At 39.8% G+C, this 21077-nt stretch overlaps 1 protein-coding gene across 1 annotated transcript in view; it reads right to left on the reverse strand.

Annotated features, from left to right (window-relative positions):
• Nucleotides 1-21077, reverse strand: part of IL1RAPL2 (interleukin 1 receptor accessory protein like 2) — a 965470-nt gene that overhangs the window by 470444 nt on the left and 473949 nt on the right. Inside the window, exon 3 of the mRNA XM_046673670.1 lies at nucleotides 6397-6670. Coding sequence (XP_046529626.1) covers nucleotides 6397-6670 — 274 coding nt within the window. The remainder of the gene's footprint in view (nucleotides 1-6396; nucleotides 6671-21077) is intronic.

A 21077-nucleotide genomic window follows, 5' to 3' on the forward strand; every position in this document is an offset into this window, starting at 1 on the left:
ATTCCATGATACAGGAAAGAGATGAGAAAATTGCTCAGGTGATATCCTTGAGTAGGCAAATAGGGATGGGACCTAGTGCACAAGTGATTGGCCTTACATAGGAACAGCAAGGCCAGTCCATCAATGGTAACAGACTTGAAGGCAGAGTAGGTAGGTACAAATGCCAATAGGCAGGTAGATGTAGTGGAATTTCTCTCCTAATTGTTTCAATTTTTTTCAGTGAAATGGGAAGCAAGAGGAGGAGATATTAGAGGCTTGAGGAGAGCAGACAATGTGAAATAGTCATCTAGGCGGACAGGAGACTGAATGGACCAAGAATATACACTAAGACTACTTGGCATCATTAAGGGTCCATTGGAGGTTCATGATGATGAATTTAAAATGAGACCAGTCAATTATATATTGTCCTTCAGTCAAGTTCAGCTGCAAGGATACTAGTATAATCATAGATGTAGAGTTAGGTTTAAACAGTGTTATTGTTTTCACAAGTGAGTAAGATGAAGGGAGAAAGGGTTAAAGGGAATCGAGAGTTTATATATGGGAGTGATTACAATGATTGATCATGGAATTTAAACTGTGCTAGGTGAGAAGAGAGAAAGGAACCCTGAAAAAATTGTGGGATCAATGAGCTGGGTTGGGTCAATTAATTATTGGAATTGGTACATAGAAAGAGTGAGCTAGAGGTGGTGGCAAGAACAGAATACATGAAAATGAGATTATGGTAAGGATTGCTACAGCTACCAACACTCCAGAATGCTTCAGATCGCCTGCCAGAATCATTACATTCCTTCTTGGACCCTGAAAAGATTTTGAATTTGCCACTCCTGCAACAGGTTAAAACCTTGATATGAGCAAAATAACCATAAAACAGAAAGGCATTGAATTTGTGTAATGATACAAGGGATGAACTAAATATAGATAGATAGATAGATAGATAGATAGATAGATAGACAGATAGATGAATAACTGTTAAATAGCTCATCAATAATTATTTGAAATCAATTCCTATTTTATGATGATCAGTTATAACCCCTTAATTAATACAGAGCTGGTAATCTTGCTGACTAAACTGTAAACATAGGCTTCCTGCCAATAAACAAACTGAATGGAGTTGAAATTCCATAGGTATTGTACAATAGAATGGTTACATTTCTAAGTATTACATAGCTAATGTACAACAGTATGGTTATATTTCTAAACATTGCAGCACATCTAATTCACTGAAATGAAAATAAATTACAATTGACACTACTTTGCTATTTGTTACCAATAATTTTGTCAACAAGTAAATTACCAAATTTTGGAGGTCAAAAAAACAGTATTTTCAGCTTGTATATGTGTTCCTTTATGCACAATTGCTACAAAAAATAAGTAAATCAGGGAGTCCCGTTTATAGCCAAAAATAGCTAGAAAAAAAATAACTAATTGCATCACACTTTAGCCTATACAGGCCAGAGAAGTCATTGCCACTGTCTCAAGACCCTGCTGTACAATCTTGATCTTTTCTGAGGTCAATTAATTGTATAAGATCCAGGTTCTCATTTTTCCTACAAAAAAAACTATCTACTTTCCTAGACATTGCTAGCCAGGCAACCAACTCGTTGACAATTAACTTTTCAAGGATCAATACTTAAGTCAAAATTGAACTATGAGAAATGTTCACTGTTCTTGCAAATCTCTTAGTAACCATGGTGGGGAGTAGGGCAGCAGGGTGGAAGGTGATAAAAGCTATTTTTTAGTGTCTTAGGTAGACTCTTCTTTTTAAATGCACAGGTTTTCTTGCAATACAGCATAAAGTAAATCCCCTGGTACATGTTCAATGAACGTTTGTTGACTGAAATAGAAAACTTGTTTAATATATGGCACACAGGCACTTTTAGGTCATGATCATTTAAGGGTCATTAAAATCAGGCAAAATTACTGTAACTTACATTTCTTTTTCTTTTTTATCTTGGAACATTTCAAACATACTCAAAAACAAAAAGAATATAATGAACCCTCATGTACTCATTGTACAGATTTAATAATTAGCAACATGCGACATTTCTTGTTTCAAATATCTCCACCCTCCCTCAACTCTTCTGGTGATGTTTTGTTAGTGTATTAATAAGGCAAATGTGAGGAACAGCAAGGCAAATGTCCTACCTCAGAGCTGGATAAATGCAATAAGGAACCATTTAGAAACAGTTTGTGAAGCATTCAGACTTTAAGAACCTCATTTATTGCAATGATTATTAAAGAACAAAATAGTTGGATTGTGTTCCCATTTAAAAAGGGTGTTCCTTGTTCTGTTTACTTCATTGGAGAGGTAAATGGGCATGATAGTTTTGAACCTGTAACTGGTTCTCTGCACCTGGCCATTGTTAGCCCCAAATACACAGGTTTCTACAGATGTTCAATGATATTTAATCATTCTTTTCAATATCTGTAAATTCACTTCAGGATTATATGAATACATCTATCTTTATCCACAGCTTAAGTCACCCCTTGATCCAAGTTATTGAGAAAGTGATATGTGGGGTTTTGTCAAATAAGATTACTCTCATCATTTTTATCCTACTAAGGTGCCTCCACTGAAAACATTTGGGTGGGAAAGGGGGCAACAGTAATTCTTAGACTGGCACTGCCTCGCAAAATATGACTCACTTCTCCACTATTCCTCTATTACTAACCCACTGACATGCTGAGAAATTCAACTAATTGCTCTTGAGACTGGCCAAAGAAAAACATAAAAATGAGTAATTGGCTACCGAAAGGTCACAAACAGTAAACTTTTCTTGCTATGATTCAAATAGGTGGAGAATATTACTAAATATTTCATATCCGCGTTTTTAAACACACTGAAATCAATAGAGTAATTTTAATGAGGTCAATAAAGCATTAAAAAATAATCCATAATTACCTTAAAACGGTATCAGATTGAGGATTTAGGTGAAAATAGACATTGCCAATTTCAGTCTTTTTCACTATAAATATCACCCTTTGGCAATGGCATAAAATCACCTATACGGACTGAATTTCTCACTTGCCACATATTTGGAGCTAGTGGCCGCTACTAGATCTGAAATATGTTTATTATTCATAGTCAAATGCTAGCTACTTCATTTATGTCATCCTGGAAGAGATTTCTATATGTCTGAGTTGACAAAAGACTCTTGCTTCCTTTAGAACAGTGGTTCCCAAACTTTCCTTACCAAGGCACACATGAGGGATAATACTGACAATTTTACCCACCTCTATCAGTCCCAATCACTCCCTAAGACCTGCTGCATGAATAAAAGAGGTCACCAGTTATGCCAGAATCTGAGTCTCTGCACAGCAGAATACCATCCCTTTCGCTTCTACTGATCTAGGTGTGAGTTGAGAACCACTGACTTAGATGATATCTACAATAAATACAAATAAGGTCAATCTGACAGGTACTTGAAAGAAAGGGCCACCTATAGGAAAAGATTTCAGGGCCATTGGGAAATCCCACTTGTACGTGAAATAAACAAAGCTTTGTTTAAATGCAAATAGGCTGTCAGCTGAGAGAGGCTAGAAGCAATAACAACCCAGTAGTGTGCCTAGCACCCAAATCTTGGTTTCTAATACCATTCTCCATGAAAGGGAATCAAGGCTCTTTGGGAAAATGGCTGATTCTAGGACTGGGGGCAAGAAATATACAAGATAATCCTGGAACATCTTATAGTGCTGGAATATAAGGAAATACAAAAAAAAAAAAAATCCCCCAATAATGAGGTTATGTCAAAGGGACAGATGTATCAACTGAAAGAGCTTCCAATGGACAAAGGTGGAAGAATTTGAGCCAGAAAACAAATATCCAAGCCAGAACATAAATATCCAAGTCCATATTGATATAAATAAATGGGAGAGAAGAGGCAAATATCCTATGCAGAAGAATTCCAAATAATTTTATGTAGATACTCCGCCCTTAATGAGGTGGAGCATAACTCCCCACTCCTTAAATATGGGCTATGAATAGCTACTTTCTTCCAAAGAGGATAGTGTGAAAAGCGAGGAAAAAAAAGAGTAAGTTTACAGTGGAGGAAGACACACACTACCTCGAGCCAGGTGATCAAGGTCAATATCAAGAGTCATAGGGCATGTGATGTGATGAGAATAGTATTTTACCTCTGTGATCTTCCTCCGAAAAATACATTACCCCAATATAACCATGAAAAAATTATCAGATAAGTCCCAATTGAGGGACATTCTTCAAAATATCTGAAAAGCACTATTCAAACTGTCAAGGTCTTCAGAAACAAGGAAAGTCTGAGAAACCACCACAGCCAAAAGGAGACTAAGGAGATATGACAACTACATGCAGTGTGGTATCCCAGATGGACTCCTGGAACAGAAAAGGGGCATTAAAGAAGATCTGAGGAAACATGAATAAAGTATGGACTTCAGTTAATAATAATGTACCATTATTGGTTCATTAATTGTAACAGGTGTACCATAGTCATGTAAGATGTTAATAATAAGAGAAAATGGGTGTAGGGCATACAGGAACTTTCTGTACCATCTTCGCAATAATTCTGTAAATCTAAAACTGTTCTAAAATTTAAAAGTTTATTTACAAGAAAATAGAGGGCTTTTATTACAGCACTTTTTGTAGGGACAAAAAAACTGGAAACAAAGTATACGCACTTTAATAGGGAAATGACTGACTAAAATGTGGTATCATAGACTCTCAAGCAACACAAGAGTATTATAAACTTAAAAGGATGAGTGAGCTCTTTATCAATTGACTTTGAAAATATTTCCACTATGTATTTTTACTAAGAAAAGAAAATGCAGAGAAACACATAACTCCCTTTTTATTTCGTAAAACAATGAGGAGAAAATTCCCATGTACATATGTTTGTATAATGAAAAGAGTAAGGAGAAGGTATGCAAGGATTATCAACATTAACATACCCAATTATTAACATTGCTCAGAGTAGGGGAATGGGGCTAGAGGAGGAGAGGTAGCAGGACTCGGGACAAAAGCAGGGCAGGGGAAGTAAGCAATAATTAATTCAATAATTCATTACAAGGATAGCACATGTATATAGTGAGCTGATGCCTTGGAAATAAAATTTTAAATTTACAAATGCAAAAAGCAAACATAAAAAGCAAATGGAGTAGGGGGAGGAAAAGAGATCTATTTTAGATTGGCAGGATTTAATGAGCATGGGGATGGAGAGGGGGTAGGCAGGGAAAGAGCAGCAGCACGCTAAAGAATACAGCGTCAGTCACTGAAGCTGAATTACACTCACTCTTCAATTTTGCCAAGAGCTGCCCAAGTAGGTGAAAATATTGACTATCAGGAAGAGTGTGATCAGAATGATTGCTATTTCTGCCAGTATCCTGGGGTTTTTGCCCACCACAAAGAGACTAAACTCACCATTTGCTTCCCCAAAACTCCCCCCCACACACATATAACAGTGATCCGAGAAGGTTATTTATACATCACCTCTTCTCCTGGCCTTTTGAACAATAAGGCCTCACCAGGGGCTTCCATGTGTTTTTGACAAAGAGGTGACATAACTTTGGCACCAGACAAAGTCCACAGGAGACAAAAATAGGTAGGGTCTGCGTTTCCAAGAAGGTAAAGTCAAATAATAGAATGCAGGTCCCGGTGAGCAAGGTCAGAGGGTCCCAAAATGGCAGAGTTGAAAAGTGCTTTAAAGGTCATCTCAGCTATTTACTTCAATACCTAATGCAGTCTTTATCTGAAATTCTAGATCCTAGCACTGGGGTGGCGTGGGAAATAAGGACATATAGTGAAATCCCTGTGGATAAAGCAGACGCTTTTCACTGTAAAATTCTTGCAAACAGGAATTGTATCTGTGAATTCTTCCCAGTATAGTACCTAGGAACTCAGGATGACCATGTGTTTACAGTGCTCCATGTTGAATATTTGCAGACGGTGGACTCAAACTCACAATGCAAATTCTATGGAGAATTTCACCAGTAGCTCATTTGCTAAGAGATCTCCCAGCAGCATTTGAAGCTATTTTCCGTCAACAAGAAAGGAGAGACCTTGGCCTCAATGATACTTCAGGTCATTTTCATGGTCAGATAACAAGATCCTTGAGCCAACGCAAAAACAACTGTTAATATAAGACCCTGGGGCAAGGACGGAGTTGCAGAAAAAGTAAATCATAAAATTTTCTAATTTAAATGAGCACATACAGAAAATGGGAGTCCCATTTTATGAAAATTTGATAAGAATTTGCTATGTAGTTCCAATAAATAATTAGAATTGAATTTACTGGAGCTCCACATGCACTGCAACTTTTCAAGGACACATCCACTGTACAACATGAGGCACACCTGCACACACTCCAGTCCCAATCAAAAGACTACCAACTGTGGTATTGAGCAATATTTTCACACAGCACTTACCTTAAAACACAAGTGTAGAATCCGCTGTCTTGTGCCTCAGCTGAGTGAAACCATATTGAATCTTCCTCTTTGCTCATCCTGACTTCGGAAAAGATGATGGGCTCTTCCAAATCACCTTTGTTTTTGTACCACATAAGCCTGAGTCCAGTGCTCTGAGCCATGCTATAGTTGGTGCGAATATAACTGTAGAAAAGGGCACATTTCACTCGGACTGGTTCACCTGCCAAAGCCATGTACGTCTTGAGATCCACTGACCAGTCAATGCAGCCATCCACTGAAAGAAAACCAGATTGGGCATGAGATGCAGTGAGCATTGTTGCTAATAATGGTAAAAGCAGCAATCACTCCCCACACGTACTGAGGACTTACTACGAGCCAGGCACTGCATGAAGCGCTTTACAGAAATTACCTCATTCAATCTTCACAGCGATCCTATGAGATAGACCAGTATGCCCCTTAGACCTAGGCAGGCAGGATCCCTGTTCTCGCCCTGTGCCTTTGGGGTATTTCCAATCCTCTACAGTAATCTGCTTGAGGTTGACTTAATCCTCTAAGATTCTCCAGCATGTGTGCCTATGTGGTTGTCCTGGGACCCCACGACCAGGTCTCAATTCCAGCAGAGCAGCCTGGCAAGTAGATCACCCCTGCTAGCCATGTGGTATTTGCTTCACAGGATTTTGGAAGATTGGACTGCTGGAATGACACTGACATGCTGATTTGAGGTGACTCAAGTGGTTTATATAGACAGGGGCCCCACAAAACAAATACTTCCACAGGACTCCTGTACAGCCTAGGAGCAGCCCTGAGATTGACACTATTATTCTATTTTGCAGACAAGAAAACTGAGACTCAGAGAAGTTCAGTGACTTTGCCCAAGGTCACACAGCTAATAAGTGGTGGAAAACCAGTCTCTGATTCCAAAGACTGTTCTTATCCCCTACCCTATACTGCTTCTGCCTATAATTGGGGCAGGAAGCATTGTGTTAGGTATGCGCCTTTGAGAAAGTAAATGCCTGAGTTGGAAGCAGTGGGCACCTACAGTGATTATTTGCCATTATCTACATGCCAGTTTCCATGGTATGACCTATTAATAGCAGATATTTAATCACAGTTCGATTTCTTTTTATGCCCTTAGGCTCCTTTGCTGCTCAGCTGGTGTGTGCTCGTGGGAATATATTATATGAATGTCAGGTTTAATCAAATAATATTAGGTGGGTAAATCTACCATTAAAGAAAGACATATACAGTAAATTCCCTCTTTTCTGGAAGGGCTGGAAATGAGACACTGTGGCTAATTTAATATGCTAGTCAATACAATTAGCCTAGATAGTCTACCTCCAATTGCTAATTTTCAAAGAATTCCATCAAATTATGCTACATCCCTTTATATTACTTGATTACCCTTTATAAAATAATCCTTTCATAAACTGTATAAACACTGCCATTTTAAAATTATATCTTTCACTTATAATTTTGTAAACTCATCTGCTTCCTTTTTTAGATGTTGAAAACTCTGTAACCCCGTGTGTTTATCTTTTAACCTCAGTTGACAGGAAGCTCAGAGTTAAATGCAGTGCTCAAGCATAGTAACTACCTTACCTCAGGATTTTGCTTTCTCTATACAAGGGTTTCTTGACCTGGGGTTCAAGGACACCTGGGGGGAGGGTGCCTGGATAGACTTCAAGGTTGTTGGCAAAACCTTGTGTCATTTTGGATAGTTATGCTTTTCTGGGGAGACATTCCACAGCTCTTTATCAGATCTTCAAAGGGGTCTATGGGCCAACAGAGATCAGAACTCTGTAGTTTTTGATCTCTCTTTGTGACTTCATTTTTCACTGCCCTGCTGCATATGAGTTTTTGTTATAGGCTTCCTCAAATTCTCTTATAGTATGTGAGTATTCATTAGAAATAAATCAATATTAAATAAATATCTCATTCTAAATTTACACTGAAGGGCATTTGAACTTTCTTTGAGGATTCAGAGGGGACGAGATTCATCGCTCTGGATTTTGATGACAGCTGTGAACTGCTGAAGCCAAGAAGGTACAACTGGATGGAACTAAATATGTACTGATCACTAGCTATCTTTTGGGGGGATTTTTTATTCACTCCCTGGTATCGGCTGTTTATCTGTCATTTGTCACTCTCATAACTGTCAAGAACAGAGAGGGAAAAATCTGCATTAGTTGAACTTTCTGGGTCATAGTAAATTACTGATGATATATCTCTGGATTAAATACAATTTTAATATTTATTTTTTACCATCTTTAAATGAATTTTATATTATTCCTTTATATGGATTATCTGTGATACTGTTCCCTTGCATCAACACAACTGAGAAGTAACAATATAAATGTTTTTTAGAAAATATATATTTTCTTATAGCTTTATTTTGAAAGTTGATTAATACAAACAAAGAAAACATGGAGATAAATTAAAAAGCAAACTCTTTAATATTCTAATTTTTGTTTTCCCCAACTCTAAGATGCACAGTAAGTGTTTTTTAATTAACAAATTTGTCTCGGCAAAGTAGCTTTAAACATCTGTAGTTACCTATTTGATAGAAAAAAAACTTTTGGGATTTTTTTCCACCTGCTCTCTAAATCCCTTTAGTTAGCTCCTCTAAACGATCTGTTGCATAATCTACACCTTGACAGTGTTAACACGCTGGTTTGGCCCATTAGTGACAGGACATGGTTGGTATTGAAGATAATCAAAATATCTGCTTCTGAGACACAACAATCACGCTCAAAGGCAGTTGAAGGCATTTAACTACCATTACAACTAGCTTTGTCACACAGACCTTGAGAGTATACTGAGAATTCATTTTCTTTTAAGTACTACCTGTGCAAAATGTATTTGATTTAATAGATTTATGGTTCTTTTTCTTCTTTTTCCTTGCTTTAGGCAGCAGAGAGGGAGTACTTAGTTATAAGATAGTCAAGAGGCAGAGAACAGATATGCAATAATGGGAACAACAATTTCCAAATATTATCCCCTTTATTCTTTTCCTGCAGTATTCACAATACAAGGTTCCAATATAAGTTATATCAAAAGACTTGAGGGAATTTTCCCAAAAAGTAGATAAAGGGCATGATACCAGAGAACCCTGAAGGCCCACTTGCCACCAAATATCTTCCCATACTGAACTTCCATCAGTGGAAATCCATTCCCAAGAGTTAAGGCATTGTAGCCTTTTATCTAGAGAGTATTGGACCACTACTCGATTCCAACAACGTGGTATGGTTTATTTTTACTGGATTGCTATTCTTAGGAAAACAAATGGACACTGAGGCAAGAGGGGATGGAATAGGATATAGTAAATTTATTTTTTGATTTTGGACTAGTGAAGTAACTAGGAGGGACATCGTGAGGTGAGAGGCCTGGAAAGTCAGGTGGTGGGAAAGCCCTAAGGGATTGCAACCTTGAGGTTAGGAGAAAAGGACCAAAAGGTGTGAGAGGGTCACAAAAAGGCAGGAAGAGGACAAAGGTCACATACAACTCAGTTAGCCAAGTGTCAATCCAGGAATCAAAGAGGGTGCCAGCAGAAGTCACCAGTGCAAGTCTCATTTCTGTCATGAGAAGGAGTTTGCAATAACATGCCACACTTTCAGAGCACCTTGCATGTTGATGCTCCATACGTATTTGGCAAATAGCTGAATGAACAGATCAGTGATGCAGCTTACAAGAGTGCAGGCTATGGTCACCTTGGGGACATAGTGGAACACAGAGGAAGCCAACTTGTGAGCTTGACCTCATCAGCACAGGCCTTTAATCTACAAAGCCATCCAGCCCTATTCTGCTCACAACTCCAGTCGCACCTGTTGAAGTCGGCCCCCAATGGGGCTCCTGTGAAAAGTGGTTTCTGGACAGATTGGCTTTTCCCACAGGTGGTTTGATAACAGGGTTTCACTGAACAGCCACAAGTGTAAATAGAGGCACTGCAGGAAGAAAAATGCTTTTCCCAAAAATACAGCAAAATTCTGCAGTCAGATTGAAGCGTACTACAGAGCAAACTCATAGAAAGTATAAGTGAGTGCACGCCTGTCCTCTGCTTCACAATCACTCAGCATGGTTATAAATATTCCTGTCATGCCATTAGAAAATACCTCCTATTTCTAAATGATCCATTCTCTGTTCACTCTTGAGTCTTATGAATAGCAATTCAAGTATTTAAAAGAACAATTGTGTTTCTTTAGATTCTCATCTCTACTCCCTTGATTTAGATTTCTGTAAAGCTCACAACGTTATTACTCTTGGTTTAGTCTTGTTGGCAGAAATGCTTTAATATCTGAGCTCTCCAAAACAATTATAATGGAGCAAAGGAAGCCACTTCTTTAAAATCCAGATCTCTATGTTAATCATTTTCATTCCGATCTGCAAAACAAATGTACGCAAAGGGAATTTGACATGAAGATGGAAAAAAAGGAATGTACGAAGCATATAAAGGGTCATGTCAGTATCCATGTAATTTATTTTACCAAGAGGAGACTCCTAGGGGTAAGACTAACACGGTCCCCTGGAAAGTGCTGTGGGTGACCAAAGCAAACCTATTTAGCCTCCTTATAGATAAGCCTCGTTGGCTTCCTCCACAATACAACCAGGAGAGCAAATCCTGCCGCACCTACCTGCTATGAAAACAAATCCCAGAGAAAAGTTTATAAATCCCTAAAAGAGGATAAGATGTTATTATCAACAACAACGATTATATTATTTTTTTTAAAAAAAGAATATTGCATGCAATAAAATTAGACTCTAATGGCTACGTACATTACAATTTTTATTGGGAGATAGGATATATAGCTATGTATAGAATTGTCAGTTCAGGAGTTTTGCCCCAAATTGGCAATCCCTTTAGGTAAAATGGCTAATTAGCACATGAAAAAATATGCAAGCTCCAGATATCCTGATGATGTTCATTACAACTTAAGTCCTTTGCCTGGGATGTACATTTGACTCTAGTTTATTATGCGTTTGTGATAAATAAATTCATTTGTGAAACCAGATGTTTTCTTGCAACTATGTCAACTATATCCCATTCATTTTCACAGCCAGCTCTCCTTTTTGTGAATCAACAGGGCAGTTGCTGGGGGCAATTCACTAAATCACCACTAGAGGGCGGGCTGTCCAAGTTTTTGTGTAGCTCTTAAGTTTTCCCCACCTAACCTCTAAAACTAAAGATTTGCTATCTGCCAACAGCTGGGTGCTGGGGAGGAATCACTGCACACCTCTGAGGATGCACCATTGTGGGTGATAGAGGGAGCCAAAAGTTGAGCATGCAGCTGAGTTCTTTCTCAAACTGGCTAACCAGGTTAGACACACAACAGGTGGATGACAGCACAGAAAGGTGTGACAATATCAGCCACTGGCATTCATTGAGCCCTTAGTACAGAACAGCTAGGCACTGTGAGAGGTGCTTTGCATATATTTTTCTCATTTCATCATCATGTCAACGCTGGGAGGTAGGGACTCTTGTTATTCCCATTTTGCTGAAAAGAAAAGCAAAGCTCAGAGAATTTAAGTGACTTGTTTAAGGTCACTCAGGTTGTGGTGACAGAGTTCAGACTCCGACGCAGATGAGTTGGATTCCAGAACCAATGTTCTTAATCACTGTGTGCTCTTTATACTGGTTCCTATACTCCTCCTCCCAGCTCATGAGCCATTACAGTATTAAAATGTGCTTGGCACTATTCACATTGTCATATGTATTCTAAAGAGCAAATGCCTGTCCAATAGATTAGACCTTTCCAGCTAAGTGATAAAATAGCCTCAAACAATAACCATTGCGGGAATCGGAGCCATCAAATAATGTATGCCAATTATTTTATCTATCACACACACTATTTACAGAGTAATAAATTATTAATAATTTGTGTACTTCATTTAACCTTTGAAGATCAAAACCTTGGATAAATTTTATCTGATCCGTATTGATTTATTTAAAAGTAAATATTTAGGGATGATCACCCAATTCCTAACATTATAATCTAGGAATAGATTTGTGTGCTTATCTTAACTTTTGTACTTATGTATTACTAAATACAATGTTATTCTCCTTATTTTAATATTTTAATGTGGTAGTTGAATATCTTCTATTTCTCTCTCATCTCTCCTTCCAACACACAGGCAAGTTTCTTTTTGTTTATACTCAGCCCAGTGGATGCTATCTGCCTCAAATGGGCAGCCCTCAAGCACAAAGAAGTCAGCCTCTCCAAGAAGTGAGTGGCCTGTGCCCCTGCTGCTGGACCTTCACCCCCAGCCTGGAAATATGGACAGAGCTGTTTCATCATTTTTTAAATAAAGTTATGTGGGTGGGAAAAAGATTTGATTTTTAAATCTCATCTGTGCATCAGTATCCATCAATAGATAGAATATCCCCCACTCTAGCTCTTTAAATATAATGAATGATTATTGCTTCAGGTTTTAAGAAGCATTTCTGCATTTTTTATGAATTGGATTATATGCTTTCCTTTCACACTTTCACCCCCTACTATTCATCAATGGGAAAGTTCTGCCTAAATGAAGTCCTTCATCTCATTTCAACCTAGTTATTACGCTTAATAATGGGCTGGCAACCATCTTCATTTCCCTTTCATTACAGGATCTCTGCTATGCTTTGTCAAGATCATTCCTTCGATCTTTAACCGACAAATGAGCCTCAATTACGTTCGGGAGGTGAAGCCACATGAGGCATTACAACCAACTCCTCAACTCCTGATTACTTGAAGGCTGATGAGCCTCCTTGGGAATTAGCCACTAACCAGGAGCTCTTCTCAGATGTACTGATATTTATTTGAAAGATGCGGCAGCAGATATGCCTATGGGAGACAGGATATCAGCACTGCCCGCCAACCTCTCCAGCAGGCTTTCTGCTGCTCCCTCAAATCCAGGATGCTTGGCAGTGAGCTTATTTCCCAGGCCAAATCTCCTCCGCCTCCTATGTTCACAGGCATCCAAGCCAAAAACTTCGGGAGTCATCCCTGAATCTTGCATTTCCCTTCCCACTGACCTCCTCCTGCTCCTCCCATAAGACACTGAAGCTTATCATTTCTGAAAAGTTACTCCAAATCTTCCCCTGCTCTCCATCCTCATAGATAAAAAAGTCCAAACCCTTCTCATATTTTGCTTGGACTATTGCAATATCCTTCTAAATGATCTTCCAAACTTCCCAATCCAATCTGTTCTTTAAACTGCCAACAAAGTGATCTTTCTGAAGTATATGACCATGTCCCTTTACTGCTCAAAACCTACAGTGGCTCCCAGTATGCAATTCCCTAAGCCTAGCTTTCCTGGCCCACCTGGGACTGCCTGTCTTTTCTACCCCCAGCCACAATTCTCCACACATCCTACACTTGAGTCAATGCTCACCATTCCCTGAATATGCCATTCCCTTTTCTGCCTTTGCTCTTCTGGTTCTTTCCACTAGAATACTCTTTGCCTCTGTGCCTACCTGTTGAGATCCAACCCATCCTCCAAGACCCAGCTTCATATGCCACTTCTTCTGTGAAACTGCACTTCACTGCCCCATGTCAATTCTTTCCTCTAGCATGCTCTCACCATGTGTTTATCTATACATCTCCTTCCAGGTTAGATGGGTGTCTCATTTATATCCCTAGGACAAGGCCCAGTGCACTGCACATAGTAAATCTCTATGGGATGAAATCATGTGGGTTTTTTCCCCAAACAAATTTACTAATAATCAAAAATTATTTGCATTTGTCAAAGACCTTAAGCTTCCTCCTGCTGCTACCCACCAGAGCAGTGATGTGTCCAAACTCTGATAACAATGTCAGGAGATAGGCCCCAAAGTATAAAACGTGTTCACAACAAATGACTGCCACTTTTCCATTAGCTAGTGTCACTAGAACTAGGAATAAATAAGTAAACTCTCTGCCACATCCCTATTCCAGAACTCACAGTTCCCTCGTAAGTCAAAATCATTGAGCCTACCACGGAAGCCCTTCCAAATCAGGCCCTACCCTATCGAAACCACTGCCTAGCCCTGTCCAAGAGAAACGCCCTGCCCCTGACAGACTGACCTCCTCCCTCCTTGTCCTACCCTATCCGCCTTGTCAGAGGGCAGTTACAGTGTGGGCGCTGGCCCACCCAGCTCTTTCCTGTCTCCGGCCTCATACAGTTTCTTCCATCTTCCATGCCTCTCCCAACCAAATTCTAGTCATACCCTGAGCTTAGTTTTCCTAGGTGTCACATTAGAAGTGGCATCCTGGTTTTCCTGCCATATTGATTGGCACATTAGTCAAGATCAGAGACTCCTCATATTTTTCTTTTTTTCCTTCCATCTCTCCTCAAGCATCTCCTGGACCAGACACTTAGTACGTCTTACTGAATATAGGCTTATAGATTCTCATCTCATGAGACCTCGCACAATTAAGTGCTAGTGGAGTGAACGGCTGTGGTTAATTAATTTTCACATTAGTTGGAGGTTAACCTTTGGATTGTTGAAAGTCTTTTCTAAAATGTCCGAATCCACTTTGCCTTAGTAAGTAGAGAATCGTGATGGGAACAAAATCCTTCCAGACTGACTGAGGATTTGTCAGGACCTCAGGGTCATCACCCAAGATCCAATGACAAGGCAGTGTAAGAAGAGGGTATGGCAGCATGAAAAGAGCAGAGAGCCAGCTGGAGATCAGAAACCATGGTTTCTCATTCCACCTCTGGCTCCCTAAGGAGATACATGACTTTGGGAAAGTCAGTTTCTAGTTCTCCCAAAAATGGAGGCAATAAACTAGACAAGCTCTAACCCAGCACCAATACAGCAGATTATCCGATAGTCAGTGAGGTCTTTGCTCAAGAAGATGTGCTGCATATGCGCTAAATCAGAAAATCTCCCCATGGCAATCTTCTTTTGGATTTTTTTTCTTAATTTCAAAGTTACAGAGAACTATAAAGAATAATATTACAAACTCCCATGACTTCACCATCCAAATTTAATAATGTTAACTTTTTCCAACTTGCCTTCAGTTGCTTTGTTTTATTAAAGAAATAAAGCATTGCAGATATAATGTCCCCTTTAACCAGCATACACAGTTTCATCCTTACCTCAAATCCCTGCCTAGATGTAACCATTATTCCTTCCAACTTTTAGACTCTTGCATACATAGCAAGGTACCTTGAAGAAAAATTATTGTAGTGATTAAAAGTTTGTCTTACAATGGGGAGTATAGGTCGGAATAAAAGCTGGTTAACTGAGTGCTCTTACGAGGTGGGTTCCAGTCAACTGAGGTCTTAGAGGCTGTACTTACAGGCATGCACACACCCCATACACGTCCACCCTGAAGCTCTCACATACAAAGACCTCGTGGGGGCAAACCTCAAAGTCTACAGGAGTTTTCTGCCCAGAGTTAGTTGTTTTCATGCCATGTGCTGCTACACAGATTTCAGGATGAAACTCTGGAACTGGAGTTCTGCCCTGTTATGGGGAAAGTGCTGATTCACAGCAGACACAGAAGTGCTATATTCATCAAATAGCCAGGCTCTAAAAGTTACAAGCGGGGGGCCAGCCCGGTGGTGCAGCGGTTAAGTTCACACGTTTGCTTCAGCAGCCCGGGGTTTGTTGGTTCGTATCCTGGGCTCAGACTTATGCACCGCTTATCAAGCCATGCTGTGGCACGTGTCCCACATATGAAGTAGAGGAGGATAGGCAGGGATGTTAGCTCAGGGCCAGTCTTCCTCAGGAAAAAGAGGAGGATTGGCAGCAGATGTTAGCTCAGGGCTAACCTTCCTCAAAAAGAAAAGTTACAAGCACCGGGCAGGGCCCATATCTTCTACTCTATACTCGGCTGCTTGTATTTCAAATCAAATTCTGGGTCAACCAGGATATATAAACTCCAAAGTAACTTCTGATTAGGGCTTAGTCTTCTTTTTCAGATAACTTATTTCCCTCTCCATTTGCAAGTTTAGCACACCATTCAGCTACCAGAAACCCCTCCTCTTGCTGAACTAACCAAATAATGGAAGCCCTGGCTGGGCTCTGCCTGTCAGGGGGTTGTGAGCATTGAATACCTCAGTGCACTCCAAGTGCTTAGCATGGTGCCTGGCACACAGACAGTACTTAGTAAGCCTTTTCGATTACTAATACAGCTACCACTACTACTACTTCTATCAATTATACATCCATTTTTGTTACTTCTTCTACTGTGCTTCTCAAACCTTTACCTATGACAATATACAGCGTTGCAATAGAAATTGGCTTTTTTATCATATTTATATTAAAGTTAGGTCATTAAATTGTTTTTGTTTCAAATTTGGGGCATAGGTATGCCATACTACCTACAAATTTCATTTCAGGACACCAAAGGGCCATTATGAAATATCTTAACATGATATATACATTTTCATATGTATTGTATATTCATATTCATTGTATATTTCATATTTATTGCATATAATAGTGTAGAGTAATACACTATTGTTTACTTCGTGTATGCTATAACAAATATTACAATATTATTAAAGATTGCATATCACATTTATATTTTATAAATTATATATACATTTGCTCTATTGCAAATTACATATCATACTTATAGTTTACAAATTTGCATATATTTATAAAATGTGTTTATTTTATATTTATAGTCATATAATGTATATTTATAATATAAAATAAATGCTATAACTAAACAAATTTATAATTATATTTAGAAGTTAATTGTAAAAGGGTTGAATCATATGAAATTGCTGTTTTTATAAGTCAAAAAGGTCAAATATCGACAATTTCATATGACTCATCCTAATATGTATCTTATATATAATATCATAAATTTAAATAAACATTTGTTATATAAAGTTGTAACTATTCTAAAAAGGAAGAATACAGCTAGATACGATTGAGAACTGCTGTGTTAGTAAATATTTTTATTATTTGCCAACACAAAGTGGTCCATGTTAGGGCTCTTCAGATAGTTTATAAAACCAGCAGAGCTTCTTTTAGCCTCCAAGCCTTTGCAATGGCTGTGCCCCATGCCGACTACACTATTCCCTCAGATAGCCACGTAGCTCACTGGCTGCCAACCTCTTTCACTTATCTGTTCAAATAAGTTGGTGGTGAGGGGAATTTACTGGCTCCAGGACAGATCAGACAAAGGACTGAGTGGCCTGATAACCTCTGCTGTCTCACACCATCTCTAGATGCAGCTCCCAGACTCTGAGCACTTCCTTTCCTTCCCACCCTCCAAGGGCATCTGATCCCCACCCACTCACAATGTGCACGTGGTCCCCAGCCTCATCCAGGTAATGGAAGGGGAAAGCAGTTTCTTCCCTCTGCAGCAGCTCAGCCCATGCCCTTCCCCTCCCCGCTTGTCTCCTCCATGGACCCCTGTGGCGGGGGGTGGGCAGTCGTGGGGCACCTGGGAGTGCTGCAGGCTGGCCAGTGTGGCCTAGAGAAAGAAATGTCTATGCCACTGGTGCCATCTAGCACCACTCCTCAGCGACCGCCAGAGGGCAGTGCATTCCACGGAGAGAGTGCAGAGGGGCGCCTTCGGCTGAGGGGACGCCAACTGGGCCCCGAAGCGGGTGCTTGGGGGTTACTGGGATGTGCAGCATAGCAAGGCTAGGTACCTGTAGCACCAACGTGACCGTGATGGTGCTTAAGGGGGTACCAGAGCTGGCCCAGAGCTTCCCCGCCAGGGAAATGGCCACGTGCAGAGCACTTCCGCCTAGACCCTGTATCTGCATAGTGTTAGTGCCGTAATCATAGTTTCACTACCCAGGACGTGGGTCTCGCCTTCTCCCCTCTTGGAAATGGGTATGGTTCCAGGACATTCCATAATGTTACTGTGTGCATTTAGGTTAACATCAGAGGATTAATGTATGTCACTGTGCCCGGGTACTGATTGTCCCCACAGTAAAAGGGGCATAATTTTAGTATATCCATAATAATTCATTTGTAGTTATAGTATTATTATAATGTTTTAATATTAGTTAACTCGGAAGCACCATCAGGAAGGCTTGTGTGATGCTTTACCTTTTGTTATTTGGGGATAATTACTGTGCATCGATTATTATGATGTCTTTATATTATTAATTATTTATATTATTTATTTCAACCTTTATAGTATTCATTATGATTAAGGTCATAATTAAATGATGGTATCATTAATCATTATTATAATGAATACCACAACTGTATTATTAACTATTATTATGTATGCCATAATCATATTATTTATTACAAGTATTATAGTAAGTGCAATAGTTTTAATAATTTACTAATAAATATAAGTAATAAGAAATTAATTATCTACTGCTCACAAACCCTGGTGTTCACCTTTTCATCTTGTCAGACTCAGGATAACTCATGTAACGCATTAATGCAGTTACTTGCATTATTGTGCTATGTAAAAAAAAAAAAAAAACTATAGTAACTACCACCCCTGGTAAATCTGGTGTAGGATCTCCTCCATAGGAAATGGCATAATTACATCACATGGTTAATGTTATTATTATCATTATTATTACTACTAATGTTATTTTAGCATCTGTCCTAATGATGGATACCAATATAAGAATAATGGTGTTATCCGTTCCTGCCTGAGAAATGGAGATGATTTTGGAATGTTGATAATTTACATTATATTGATATTATAATCATAATTAATACCACTCCTGATAACTTGGCGTGCGTCTGTAAGATAGACATAAGTATAAGGCATCACTGGTATTGTTGGTATATGCGTTTGTTAGTACTATAGGTAGAATTAAGGCTACTATTAGGAATGAGTGTTGCTTGTAAAATAGGGAGAAATTCACACCTCACAGGGTTTTTGTCAGTTTTCAGTGAGTTAGAACCTGGTACATCGTCGTAATGATGGTAATAGGAGAGTTTCTTAACTCCTATAGTGTATCAGGCACTGCTTTAAGTGCTTCACCCGCATTGACTCATTTCATCTTCACAACAACCTTGTAAGTGAGATGGGCATTATAGATATCCCCAGTTTACATTTGAGCAAACTGCGACTCAGGAAAGTTAAATGTCTTGCCCGAGGTCCCACAGCCAGTTTGAGTCCAGGTTCCATTCTCTTAAGCGCTACTACTCTCTTGGCTACTAATGAGGATAATTATCACGTGACTAATATTTTTATCCAAGTTATTATCTTATTATGATGGTGTATCAGAGAAGAATGAGAGTTTCCTTCTTTTTCATCATAAAATGGTTGTAGGCACAGTCAGTGGCTGGTGTTAGTGGTGCTGATGGGGGGGATCCAGGCAGGGGTGGGGTGACCAGTGTAGGAGTGGGGGGATGAATCTCTACCTCCTGATGTCAGGAGATTCACTTGAAGCAGCTCAGGCCAAAAGCACCTGGTAGAGAGTTGGCACACAATAAATGCTTCTCAAAGATTCATTAATCCTTCATTATGGTGCTTAGCTTCCTAGAAGCCCAGGTAAAAAGAGAAAGCAGATTTTAAAAAGGAAAAATGCAAAGAAAGATGCTATTCCTGGTGCTCAGTGAATGCTCTTTTCTCTCTCCATCTGTGACACCATCCTCTCCACTTTTACCCACCTGCCCTGCCCTCCATCCTCAATGGAAGACATATCATGTCAACAGCCTATTGTTTATGGCTGATTTTGAAACTAGTATTTGATATCACACAGTGCGGCAAGGCTTCCAGCCTGCATGTGTCCAATATATACTTGGATAAGGTCCAGCTCAACTGATACAGCCTGGAAGACTGTGGAGGGAATGGAGTGAGTCTCCTTTCCTTGGGAGGATGAAGGGATGGATGATGATAATGTCTGGGGTGGATGAGGCATTGAGAGAAGGAACAGGGGAGATTTGTTAATGGGTTAAAGGTTTGTCAACCCCTCATAGGAAGGAACTGGTGGCAAGAGTTCCCTCTTAGGAGGGGTGGGAAGCTGCAGGTGAGACTTAAAAATGAGATTGGTTGAAAGTTTGTCTAAGAACCAGTTAGAACCCCAGGTACACCACCCCAACACCAGTTCCACATACTGGTAGAAGGCTGGATGAAAGACCTCTAGAGGGTAAAACAGAAAGGGTATGGCTTACCTGGGCATACCTACCCTGGCCAGGCCAGTTTCCTGTTAATGATTATTTATCTACCACCGAACTTGGGCATTTTGCAGAACCTTTGAGAGTAATACAGCCCAGACTGCCACCGTTAGGGCCATTGGGACAAGGAGCCCCAGATTCAGAGCCCCTTCTCTCCCAGACCATTGAAGTCTGACTACCCCATCCCCCTCCTGCAAGCTCCCTGGAAAACCAGTAATATGCCAGAGACCCCATTTTCCTGCTGGCCTCTGCTTTGCTTCTAGCTTTGTCCCAAACCACTCCTGAGCATGCCTGTAGTTGTTACCCACCATATCTCTAGGTCATTCAGTGTGACTCAGACTTGGATAAGCCAGACATCAGATATGTCCCTAGCACATAGGTCTCACCCTGAAATTCCAAAGGGGCAAGTAATGCCACCGTTTAGATGGCTGGGTGGGCAGGAGGGCTCTTCACAGTTTTTAGGACACCTGGGGAAGGGGGAATCTTAAGTCTCAGAACCCTAACGCCTTCCTGACCCATTTCTCCCTCCTTCCGTCCTCACCTCCAGTCATTATAGCTCAATTTCTGGGGCCCATCAACATCACTAGACCATAAATTAAGAGATCACCATTGCCAGGGTATGCCTATTATCTTCTCCCCACACCCATCTCCC

This window comes from Equus quagga, chromosome 10 (assembly GCF_021613505.1).
Source record: "Equus quagga isolate Etosha38 chromosome 10, UCLA_HA_Equagga_1.0, whole genome shotgun sequence".
In the NCBI taxonomy this organism is placed as follows: Eukaryota; Metazoa; Chordata; class Mammalia; order Perissodactyla; family Equidae; genus Equus; species Equus quagga.